The sequence below is a fragment of the Nerophis ophidion genome, linkage group LG29 (assembly GCF_033978795.1).
Source record: "Nerophis ophidion isolate RoL-2023_Sa linkage group LG29, RoL_Noph_v1.0, whole genome shotgun sequence".
NCBI lineage: Eukaryota > Metazoa > Chordata > Actinopteri > Syngnathiformes > Syngnathidae > Nerophis > Nerophis ophidion.
This window is the reverse complement of record NC_084639.1, coordinates 18132548-18144800: the sequence shown is the minus strand read 5'-3', so window position 1 is coordinate 18144800 and position 12253 is coordinate 18132548. Positions and strand designations below refer to the sequence as shown.

General features: G+C 34.4%; 1 protein-coding gene across 3 annotated transcripts in view; it reads right to left on the bottom strand.

Annotated features, from left to right (window-relative positions):
- The window catches only part of LOC133546151 (protocadherin-1-like), a 243313-nt gene that overhangs the window by 47734 nt on the left and 183326 nt on the right, over positions 1-12253 (bottom strand). Inside the window, exon 5 of one of the 3 annotated variants that reach the window (XM_061892005.1) lies at positions 304-993. The exons of the other annotated variants lie outside the window; for them this stretch is intronic. Within the exon in view, the coding sequence (XP_061747989.1) occupies positions 941-993 (53 nt within the window). The 3' untranslated portion in view covers positions 304-940. Of the gene's footprint in view, positions 1-303; positions 994-12253 lie in introns of those variants that run through there. 3 annotated transcript variants of the gene reach the window in all.

The following is a 12253-nucleotide window of genomic DNA, read 5'->3' as shown; positions in this document are numbered from 1 at the left end:
TATATTAATTGTTATTCAATTAAAACAGAATATATATATATATACATATATATAATATATACATAAATATATATATATATATAAATTATATAATAAATTATATAATTGTATATAGATATATATTTATATATATATATACATATATATATATATATATGTATATATAATATATACATATATATATATATATATATATATATATATATAAATTATATAATTGTATATAGATATATATTTATATATAAAAATCATATATTTTTTCTGCAATTTTCATTCATTTTGATTCTAAATCTATTAATAATTCCAAAAAAAAATATATATATATATATATATATATATTTCAAAATAATAATATTAATACATATATATATATATATACATATAGTTTTTTTAGAATCAAAGGTTGATTCATGTAGAATCAAAATAAATAAGAATGTCAGTCTGCTTAAATCATTATTTAGTTCAACCCTGACAAGTCTCTTTGATTCCTGCTGATATCGTATCGGATCAATATTGATATCATCCAAAAGGAAAGGCTCCAAGATGGTTGATGTGTCGTAAATAAAATAGGGAAACTCCAAAATGTTTGACACAAACAAACATCTGCACGCTATTGAGTGAAAATGGCGAGATAGACAGAAGTGAGCTGCCGCGTAGTAACGTTATGGACGGCCATGTTTCAGAACAGAAGAACATCTCACTTGGATGGGACTTCTAAGGTCACGTGACTTTGGCTTCTTCAGGCTCCAAAGAAGTGGTCAGGTACAAAAAAACAACAAAAACCGCATGGCTTTAGAAAAAAATCTTCAGATTTCCTCGCGGTCCACAAGAGCAAAAAGTGTCGATAATCCAGCCAAGTAGTCTTGGATTGGGCGGGAGAGCTGGAGTCCTTCTTCTCCGTGCAGGAAGACAAAACATGGCGTGTGTGACAAGAAGCAGCCTAGATGTTGTGTTTGTGCGGCAGCCGGGGCCTGCTGCTGGAGCACCTGCCACCTACGGGAGGATACACACACGCATGTCTTACACTCGGCCTGCAACATGCATGCACAGCACCAAACCACTGCACCGCCGCGACTAAAGTCCAAAAGGAGCGGCCCTCCAAAATGTGCCGTGAGGAAAAATGTCGTCTTACTGAACAAACATGACTCTTGTTTGCCATTTAATATGACATCATCTAATAATGACATCATCTGTTTTCACAACAAGTATGATGACATCATGTCTTATGACATCATGTCTTATGACATCATGATGGAGTGAACTGATCCAAACATTTCGCTCATGAAATTAATAATAATAAAAAAAAATAATAATAATAATAATGAATAAATAGTAATATTGTTCATATTAACAATACTATGTGAATTTAATAATAATGATAACAATAACAATATAAATATATTAACATTCATATTAATATATTCATAACAAAAGCAATAATATTCTTATTAGTATTATTATTATTAATGATAATAAAACTATTAACATTCCTATTTTATTATGAATGTTGATATAATGATAATGATAGTAACAATCGACACTAATCTATTTTTAATAAAAATAATAAGCAGTCTACACATTAATATTAGCATCCATAGTAGTATGAATATTCATCTAATACTAATAATAATAAAAAATTGTAATAATAATAATTTTATTGATGTCATTAATATTAATATCATTAACATTCATATTATTATAAATGTTAATATAATAATAATACTAATAATAATAATAGTAGTAATAATAGCTATAATAATAATAATAATTAAAATATTAATATTAACATGGATGTTAAAGATATGTTAATAAATTAAAAACTATATGCATATATTATTAATATGAAATTTTTTATTAACATTAATATAATAATAATAATAATAATAATAATTAAAATATTAATATTAACATGGATGTTAAAGATATGTTAATAAATTAAAAACTATATGCATATGTTATTAATATGAAAAATTGTATTAACATTAATATAATAATAATAATAATAATAATAATAATAATAATTAAAATATTAATATTAACATGGATGTTAAAGATATATTAATAAATTAAAAAACTATATGCATATATTATTACTATGAAAAATTGTATTAACATTAATATAATAATAATAATAATAATAATAATAATAATAGTAATAATAATAATAATAATTAAAATATTAATATTAACATGGATGTTAAAGATATGTTAATAAATTAAAAACTATATGCATATATTATTTATATGAAAAATTGTATTAACATTAATATAATAATAATAATAATTAAAATATTAATATTAACATGGATGTTAAAGATATGTTAATAAATTAAAAACTATTTGCATATATTATTAATATGAACAATTGTATTAACATTAATATATTAATAACAAAAATATGAATAATGATATTAATATGAATAATAATAGCATTATCATTAACAGTTATATTAATATCCATGTTAATATAATGATAATAATTACAGCATTCATATTATTATCAACAATGTTAATATTAATGTAATTAATATTAACATCCATATTATCATGAATCTTATTCTAATAAAAATAACAACATTGTTGTTATCAATATTCATAATAACAGCATTAATAATAACATTCATATTATAATGAATGTTCATATAATATAAATAATAATGATAATATGTTTTATTATTATACTATAAAAAATATAATATTATTAACATTAACATTCATATTAACAATAACATGTTAATATAATGAAAATAATATAATAAATACATTATTAATAATACTTACAATGTGTATTACATTAATTGTAGTATAATAATAATAATAATAATAATAATACAATAATAGCAAATTAATATTAATATAATTATTAGTAATACGAATAATAATATTACAATTAACATTCATATTATAATAAAAGCAACATAATAATAGTAATAATAATAACAGTAATAATAATAATTCATCCATTCATATTATTAATAGTAATACAATGTATATTAAGATTAATATAAATGTTAATATGTTAATAATAACAATAATACTAATGATGTTATTCTTAACATTATTGTCATTATTATTATTAACATTAAAATATTATTAACGTTGGTATAATAATAATATTATTACAATTAACATTCATATTATTATAAAAGTAACATAATAATAATAATAATAATAATAATAGTAATATTAATAATAATAATTCATCATTCATATTATCAATAGTAATACAATTTATATTAAGATTAATATAAATGTTAATATATTAATAATAACAATAATACTAATAATGTTATTCTTATCATTATTGTCATTATTATTATTAATATTAATAATAATAATAATAACAATAACTAAGTGGACAAAATATAATCCCCTGAAATGGTGCCTCCAAACCAAAATGGCTGACTTCCTGTTTGATCAAAGGTGAATTCTGGTGACTTTATTGTACGTCCTTCCATGACGCCACCACATGTCACAATAATACAGTAACGTATAATAAAGTAAATTATGGCACTAATATATATATATGATATATTATATTATTTTAGCACTACTCCGTCACCTCTGGCTGTCTGTGTCAGGGAACACACTAAAGTACCTTCTTTTCACCACAATAGTGACACAATTATTATAAATTATCATTATTATTAATATTATTAATAAATGAATAGTAGTACCAATGTAAAATTATCAATAATAATTACTATTTACAATATATCAATGCTAGTAAATAAATATAATTTAAAAAATAGAGGCAGCTCACTGGTAAGTGCTGCTCTTTGAGCTATTTTTAGACCATTATATCGCATCAAAATACATAAGCCAACATTTACTTGTGACTTTTAGTGTGATGATGAAATATTTTAGTGTGTATATGTTGATATATTTGACACTTTTACCTGTCAGATCCTGTGCCTGTTCTGCCTTCAGTAACATTAAAGAGTTTATACGTAATCAATCCGAGAAAACGGTGCGTGGTATCGATGTCGACAACCAGGAATACAGTTCTCATACAAAATGTTCAATAATGCCATATTGTGTACGATATCAGCAGGAATCATACCTGTATCCTTGGGAATGCTATAAAATGTTTGATCAAGTGAAACGAGTCCAACAGAGAACAATTGTAGATATTAAAACACCAACTTATTTATTATTAACCAACTGCAAGGGTCTTTGTTCTGTTGTTGTTGTAATCATAACAAACTATACTGACTTAAAGTCCAATTTAAAACATGTTTTTCTTCATAACATTCTGACTTTAAACATGCAATATATATAAATATATACATATATATATACATACACACACATTTCTATATACGTATAAATAAAAAGGGTGCGGACACGTTTGTTACTGGCTACTTTCTAAAATTGTACCTATGACTTGTGTTCTATGAAGAATCCGTTTTATTCTGAATACTATTTCAGGACCGAGGGTCAACAAGCTAGCCATCCCGCTGTGTACCCAGCTAGCAAACATCAACGTCGTCATTAGACTGATGTTGCCATGGAGACCACGCCGTACACCTGACTGTGGAGTGGTCCTCCAATCAGAGGCCGGCGGGGCAGAAACGGCGCCTTCGTGCAACACAAAAGGCTTGAGGGGCAATCAAGGAGGGATTTGAAAGTGTCGCTAAATGCTAACTTTCACACACCGCAAGGAAGCGGGCGTCGTGTTCCACTCAAACACTGAATTGAAGGCGCCGGGTACCAAGTTACAGTATGTATGTATATGAATGTATGTTTGTATGTATGTATATATATACAGTGGGGCAAAAAAGTACTTAGTCAGCCACAGACTGTGAAAGTTCTCCCACTTAAAATGATGACAGAGGTCTGTAGTTTTCATCATAGGTACACTTCAACTATGAGAGACAGAATGTGAGAAAAAAAATCCAGGAGTTCACATTGTAGGAATTTTAAAGAATTTATTTGTGGAAAATAAGTATTTGGTCAACCATTTAAAGCTGATGGAAGGAGGTTTTGGCTCCAAATCTCACGATACATGGCCCCTTTCATTCTTTCCTTAACACGGATCAATCGTCCTGTCCCCTTAGCAGAAAAAACAGCCCCAAAGCATGATGTTTCCACCGCCATGCTTCACAGTAGGTATGGTGTTCTTGGGATGCAACTCGGTACTTATACCAAAAAGTTCTATTTTGGTTTCATCTGACCACATGACATTCTCCCCAATCCTCTGCTGTATCATCCATGTATCCATTTTGGTATCAACTCAACTGGTGGTGTTTGGAGGAAGAAGAATACTGAGTTGCATCCCAAGAACACCATACCTACTGTAAAGTATGATGGTGGAAACATCATGCTTTGGGGCTGTTTTTCTGCTAAGGGGACAGGACGATTGATCCGTGTTAAGGAAAGAATGAATGGGGCCATGTATCCTGAGATTTGGAGCCAGTGAGAGCTTTGAATGGTTGACCAAATACTTATTTTCCACCATCATTTACAAATAAATTCTTTAAAATTCCTACAACGTGAATTCCTGGATTTTTTTTCACATTCTGTCTCTCACAGTTGAAGTGTACCTATGATGAAAATTACAGACCTCTGTCATCATTTTAAGTGAGAGAACTTTCACAGTCTGTGGCTGACTAAATACTTTTTTGCCCCACTGTAAGAATGAATGTATGTATCTGTGTACAAATGCATGTATGTACTCAGTCCAGTTTGTCCTAGATGTAGTCAGGAAGTAGTCTTTGCCATTGAGTTAAACGTGCCAGTCTTGTCTGACACAGGGTTCATGTTCACCAAATTTTTTATTACTTGAATCGATTAATCGATCGATTGTTTTTTTCCGATTATTCTGCCCCGACGCTCAAACCGTGAGGGCTCCATCTAGTGGTAGGCCAAAAGAATCACTTCATGAAATATTCCAACACAGTGTGACCGTTCAAACTGTGTGTAATGTGACTGTGGCAGAAAGAATGAAACGTACTATTATTATTATATTATTTATGATTATTATGTAAACATAGACCACCTAACCGGACCACAGACCACTCCTGAGAGGGCCTCAATTAGCTGGCCCGTGAAGTTGGGAGGAAGTCTTCATCCGCACGACCAGGTGCTCCCGAGAGGACACGGACACCTCCGACAGGAACATCTGCTCGGTCGTCACGGAGACTAATCAACTCAGACTCCACCAATCCCTGCCAGGACTAACTGCAAATAGGAAATTGACTTCCTGTCAGAAGTGTGAGATATGCCAGGAAACTACAAGACACACACACACGCACACACACACACACACTTACACATACACCCAAACTCATGAGCAAAGGCGGACGAGAATCTGTACGCTTACGTGACGTCGCACACTGACGCACACACACACACACACATATATATATATATATATATATATACATACATACATACATATATATGCATATATACATACATGCATATATATATACATACATACCTATATATGCATATATACATCCATCCATTTTCTACCGCTTTTTCCCTTTCGGGGTCGCGGGGGGCACTGGCGCCTATCTTAGCTACAATCGGGCGGAAGGCGGGGTACACCCTGGACAAGTCGTCACCTCATCGCAGGGCCAACACAGATAGACAGACAACATTCACACACTAGGGACCATTTAGTGTTGCCAATCAACCTATCCCCAGGTGCATGTCTTTGGAAGTGGGAGGAAGCCGGAGTACCCGGAGGGAACCCACGCATTCACGGGGAGAACATGCAAACTCCACACAGAAAGATCCCGAGCCTGGATTTGAACCCAGGACTGCAGGACCTTCGTATTGTGAGGCAGACGCACTAACCCCTCTGCCACCGTGAAGCCCTTTTTTTTTTTTGCAATCATGCTATGTTATATATATGTTTTTATAATGCATAGATGTTTTTTGGAACATCCACAAAGTTCATTGAGCAGGTTGTGTTTTGACTTTTGCTTTTAGTTGGACTTATTATTTATTCATTTTTCACCATGACTAGGGAAGGTTATTTGCATTGGGTCATATTAGTGAATTCTGTGCATACTTTCTTTCAGAGCGTGTGTGTGTGTGTATGTATATATATATATATTATATACACACATACATATATGTAGTTACTTTACTTTTAGTGTTTGGCCCTTAGGGGCCGTATTGGCCTCCAAGGGCCAAACACAAAAGTTAGGACACCCGTTCTAGAAGGTTCCACAAAGCAGCAGCAAGGAAGAAGGAGCACATCTGGGAGGACGCTTGGCCTTGTGTGTCATCCCCAGAGAGGCTCCGGTGTGATGAGGACTACACTAACGAGCTGGGCCAATTAAGGCAGGAACACAACCAGGAGGACGGCGGGAAGAAGGTTGCTGCCGTGTGACTTTGTGCTCCTGTGGGGGAAGAACGGGTGTTGTGCTGGCGGGGAGGTGACCCCGTTATCAGGGACACGTCACAACGTGTGTGTGTGTGTGTATGTGTGTGTGTGTGTGTGTGTGTGTGTGTGTGTGTGTGTATGTGCGGGCCCCCGGCTGCGTCCTTGTCTCCGGTTTGACCTCTGACCCGTGGCCCTCAGTGATGCTACATCCTGCCAGCAACATGACCGATGTTCCTGTTGCTAATTCACACTGACACTGTGTGTGTGTGTGTGTGTGTGTGTGTGTGTGTGTGTGTGTTCTTGTTCTTTTCCCCTTCTTGAGACACGAAGAAGGGAAAAGTATCTTCCATATGAGGAGGTGTGAAGAAGTGATGACATAAATCATGGTCCCAATAACATTGCATCTAATAGACAAAGTCTCGTTTGTGGTGATATCCATCAAAATGAGGGTGCTCCCAAAAAAGGAGGGATTTTTCACATGGACTGTGTATCACTTTTAAAAGTGGTCAACATATGAAATAACAAGGGTGGGTAAAAAAAAATGTATTTGTCCCCTTTGGCCAAAATTAATAAAATTAAATGAATAAATATGTTTTTTAGAGACATAGTGTAATAACGAAGTAAATAATGAAGTTTAAAAAACAATTATGAACAAAAAATAACTAAAAGTAGTCTTTCTCTCACAATGTGTGAACTTTTTTCTTATAAAATTAGGAAACATGTCTTTAATATTGCAAAATTGTTACTATTTCATGTAAAATTTGTACTTTTTAATGCAAAACGGTGACAACAGTCATATAAAATTCTGACTTTTATCACAATATTGCCAATTATTTGGTTGTTTTTGTAAAATATTGACATTTTCTGAGTAAACTGATGACTTTTGACCTGATTTTACCAAGTAAAATTCCGATTATGATTATAATATTGCCAACCTTATAAAGTTTTCTACTAAAATTGTGACTTTTGTCGAGTAAAATGACGAATCTTTTCATAAAATTGCCAAAATGCTCAGTTTTTCTTGTAAAACTTGGATTTGCGTTGAGTAAAATTACGACTTTTTTTATGATATTGTCCAAATTGTAAGCTTTTCTAGTGAAATTGTGACCTTTTTCCTGTGAAAATGCAACTCAATTTTCACAACAAGCTTTTTTATATGTGCATAGTATGTATATATTATTCATGTTGTAAATACACTTCTTTATATATCTAAAAAGGCTGCTCCTAAAGAGGGAGTAGACATTATTTGGAGGTCCCCAGAAGGTCTGAACTACACTTTCGTGTGTGTGTGTGTGTGTGTGTGTGTGTGTGTGTGTGTGTGTGCGTGTGTGTGTGTTCTTGTTCTTGTTTTTCTCCCCTTCTTGAGACACAAAGAAGGGAAAATTATCTTCCATATGAGGAGGTGTGAAGAAGTGATGACATAAATCATGGTCCCAATAACATTGCATCTAATAGACAATGTCTCATTTGTGGTGATATCCATCAAAATGAGGGTGCTCCCAAAAAAGGAGGGATTTCTCACATTGACTGTGTGTCGCTTTTAAAAGTGGTCAACATATGAAATAACAAGTGTGGGTAAACAAAAATGTATTTGTCCCCTTTGGCCAAAATTAATAAAGATAAATAAATAAATATGTTTTTTAGAGACATATTGTAATAACAAAGTAAATAATGAAGCTTAAAAAACAACTATGAACAAAAAATAACTAAAAGCAGTCTTTCTCTCACAATGTGTGAACTTTTTTCTTATAAAATTAGGAAACATTTCTTTAATATTGCAAAATTGTTACTATTTCATGTAAAATTAGTACTTTTTAATGCAAAACGGTGACAACAGTCATATAAAATTCTGACTTTTATCGCAATATTGCCAATTATTTGGTTGTTTTTGTAAAATATTGACATTTTCTGAGTAAACTGATGACTTTTGACCTGATTTTACCAAGTAAAATTCCGATTGTTATTATAATATTGCCAACCTTTACAAGTTTTCTTCTAAAATTGTGACTTTTGTCGAATAAAATGACGACTCTTTTCATAAAATTGCCAAAATGCTCAGTTTTTCTTGTAAAACTTGGATTTGCGTTGAGTAAAATTACGACTTTTATTATGATATTGTCCAAATTCTAAGCTTTTCTTGTGAAATTGTGACCTTTTTCCTGTGAAATTCCAACTCATGTGCTTATCCATGATGTAAATACACTTCTTTATATATCTTACTTACATATATCTTACAAAACTTACTTGGCATGGCATGAAGCGCGAAACTACGGCAAGGCATGAAACAAGTCAGCACGGGGCGACTGACTGGCAAAGACGAGCTTAAATGCCGCCTCTGATTAGTGCTCGGGAAGACAGAGACAGGTGGACAAGATGAGTAACCAAGGAAACCAGACAAGGGAGTGGAAAAAAAACAGGAACTTAACGAGTCCAAAGGACAAACAAAAACATGATCAACAGACATTGACATTTGATTTATTATTGGTTAGCTTCAGAATAATAATGAGACTTATTATACTCTAAAAATGTTGGTCTTCCTTAAAAATGCACGCATTTAGTTGTATTTAGTGTTAAAAAATATGATATGGCTCTCAAGGAAATACATTCTGAAATATTTGGCTTTCATGGCTCTCTCAGCCAAAAAGGTTCCCGACCCCTGTTCTAGAACTTTTGTATAATGTTGGACTTAAGTTCGAGCCCCACACCCTCTCCTGGCCTGTGTGTGGATAAACTTGACTGGCCTGCACAGAGTCCTGACCTGAACCCGAAAGAACACATTTTGGGATGAATTACCAATGCGCTTTTGGAAAAATGGAGGAAAAATCCTAAAAAAAAACCTCTCCGCAACCTTGTGGACAGCCTTCCCAGAAGAGCTGAAGCTGTAATAGCTGCAAAAGGTGTCATATTGAACCCTATGGGTTAGGAATGAGATTGCACTTCAAGTCCAGGCAGGTGGCCAAATAATTTTGACAACATGGTGTATGTCAGTGGATATAGATTATTGTGGTCTACCCGCCGGGAAGAGGAGATTAAGCAGCACTGATCAGAACTCCCGACCCCCGAATAAAAGACATGTGGTGCACGTTAATGCTATTGTCCGTCCAATCAGCTTAGTGTTCGGGGGATCTGGCGGACAAGCAGATCATCTTCTGCAGATCACCACATAATCCAATCCCGGCCCTCGGATCACGAGGAGTCAATCCCGCGATGTGCTATCGATGGAGCATATGGAGCCGGAACAAAAGGTCTTATGTTGTCCGAACGGAAAATGAAAGGAACGCCTCTCATGTTCGTCATTTTCCCACTTGATCTGTTCCAACAAAATAATAACGTGGTTCGGGGAAACTACCCATATTCAGTTGAATATACTACAAAGACAACATATTTGATGTTCAAACTCATAAACTGTATATTTTTTATGCAAAAATAATGAATTTAGTATAAAGTAGTTGGGAAAGGGCATGTTCACCACGGTGTTACATCACCTTTTCTTTGAACAACACTCAATAAACGTTTGGGAAGTGAGGAAACTAATTGTTGAAGCTTTGAAAGAGGAATTCTTTCCCATTCTTGTTATGTTTTTTCTTTTTTCTCCTATGTTCCACCATCATACTTTACAGTAGGTACGGTGTTCTTGGGATGCAACTCAGTATTCTTCTTCCTCCAAACACCACCAGTTGAGTTTATAATCACAACCAATAATCACAATCAGTAGAAGCATTTAAGTCTCACCTTAAAACTCATCTGTATACTTAAATAGACCTTTTTAGACCAGTTGATCTGCCGCTTCTTTTCTTTTTTTTCTCCTATGTCCCGCCCCTCCTTTATGGAGAGGGTCCGTTCCGATGACCATGGATGAAGTACTGGCTGTCCAGAGTCGAGAGCCAGGATGGACCGCTCGCCTGTGTATGGGTTGGGGACATCTCTACGCTGCTGAGATGGTTTCCTGTGGACGGGACTCTCGCTGCGGTCTTGGATCCGCTTTGAACTGAACTCTCGCGGCTGTATTGGAGCCACTATGGATTGAACTTTCACAGTATCATGTTAGACCCGCTCCACATCCATTGCTTTCGGTCCCCTAGAGGGGGGGGGGTTGCCCACATCTGAGGTCCTCTCCAAGGTTTCTCATAGTCAGCATTGTCACTGGCGTCCCACTGGGTGTGAGTTCTCCCTGCCCTTATGTGGGTTCTTCCGAGGATGTTGTAGTCGTAATGGTTTGTGCAGTCCTTTGAGACATTTGTGATTTGGGGCTATATAAATAAACATTGATTGATTGATTGATTATGTAGAGCTTCAGTCCTTCAACAGTCCGGGGTCTCCGCTGTCCTATTTTACGCTTCATACATTTTCCATGGGAGACAGTCGGGCCAGGTAAGTACCCGCACTGTTTTTTTACGAAGCCACAGTGTTGTAACAAATTGTCTTGCTGAAATAAGCAGGGGCGTCCATGATAACGTTGCTTGGATGACAACATATGTTGCTCCAAAACCTGTATGGACCTTTCAGCATTAATGGTGCCTTCACAGATGTGTAAGTTACCCATGCCTTTGGGCACTAATACACCCCCATACCATCACACATGCTGGCTTTTACACTTTGCGCCTATAACAATCCAGATGGTTATTCTGGAGGACACCACGTCCTCTGGTTCCAAATATAATTTGAAATGTGGACTTGTCAGACCACAGAACACCTTTCCACTTTGCATCAGTCCATCTTAGGTGAGCTCGGGCCCAGCCAACCTGACAGCTCTTCTGGGTGTTGTTGATAAATGGGTTTGGCTTTGCATAGCCGAGTTTTAACTTGCACTTACAGATGTAGCGACCAACTGTAGTTACTGACAGTGGTTTTATGAAGTGTTCCTGAGCCCATGTGGTGATATCCTTTACACACTGATGTCGGTTTTTGATG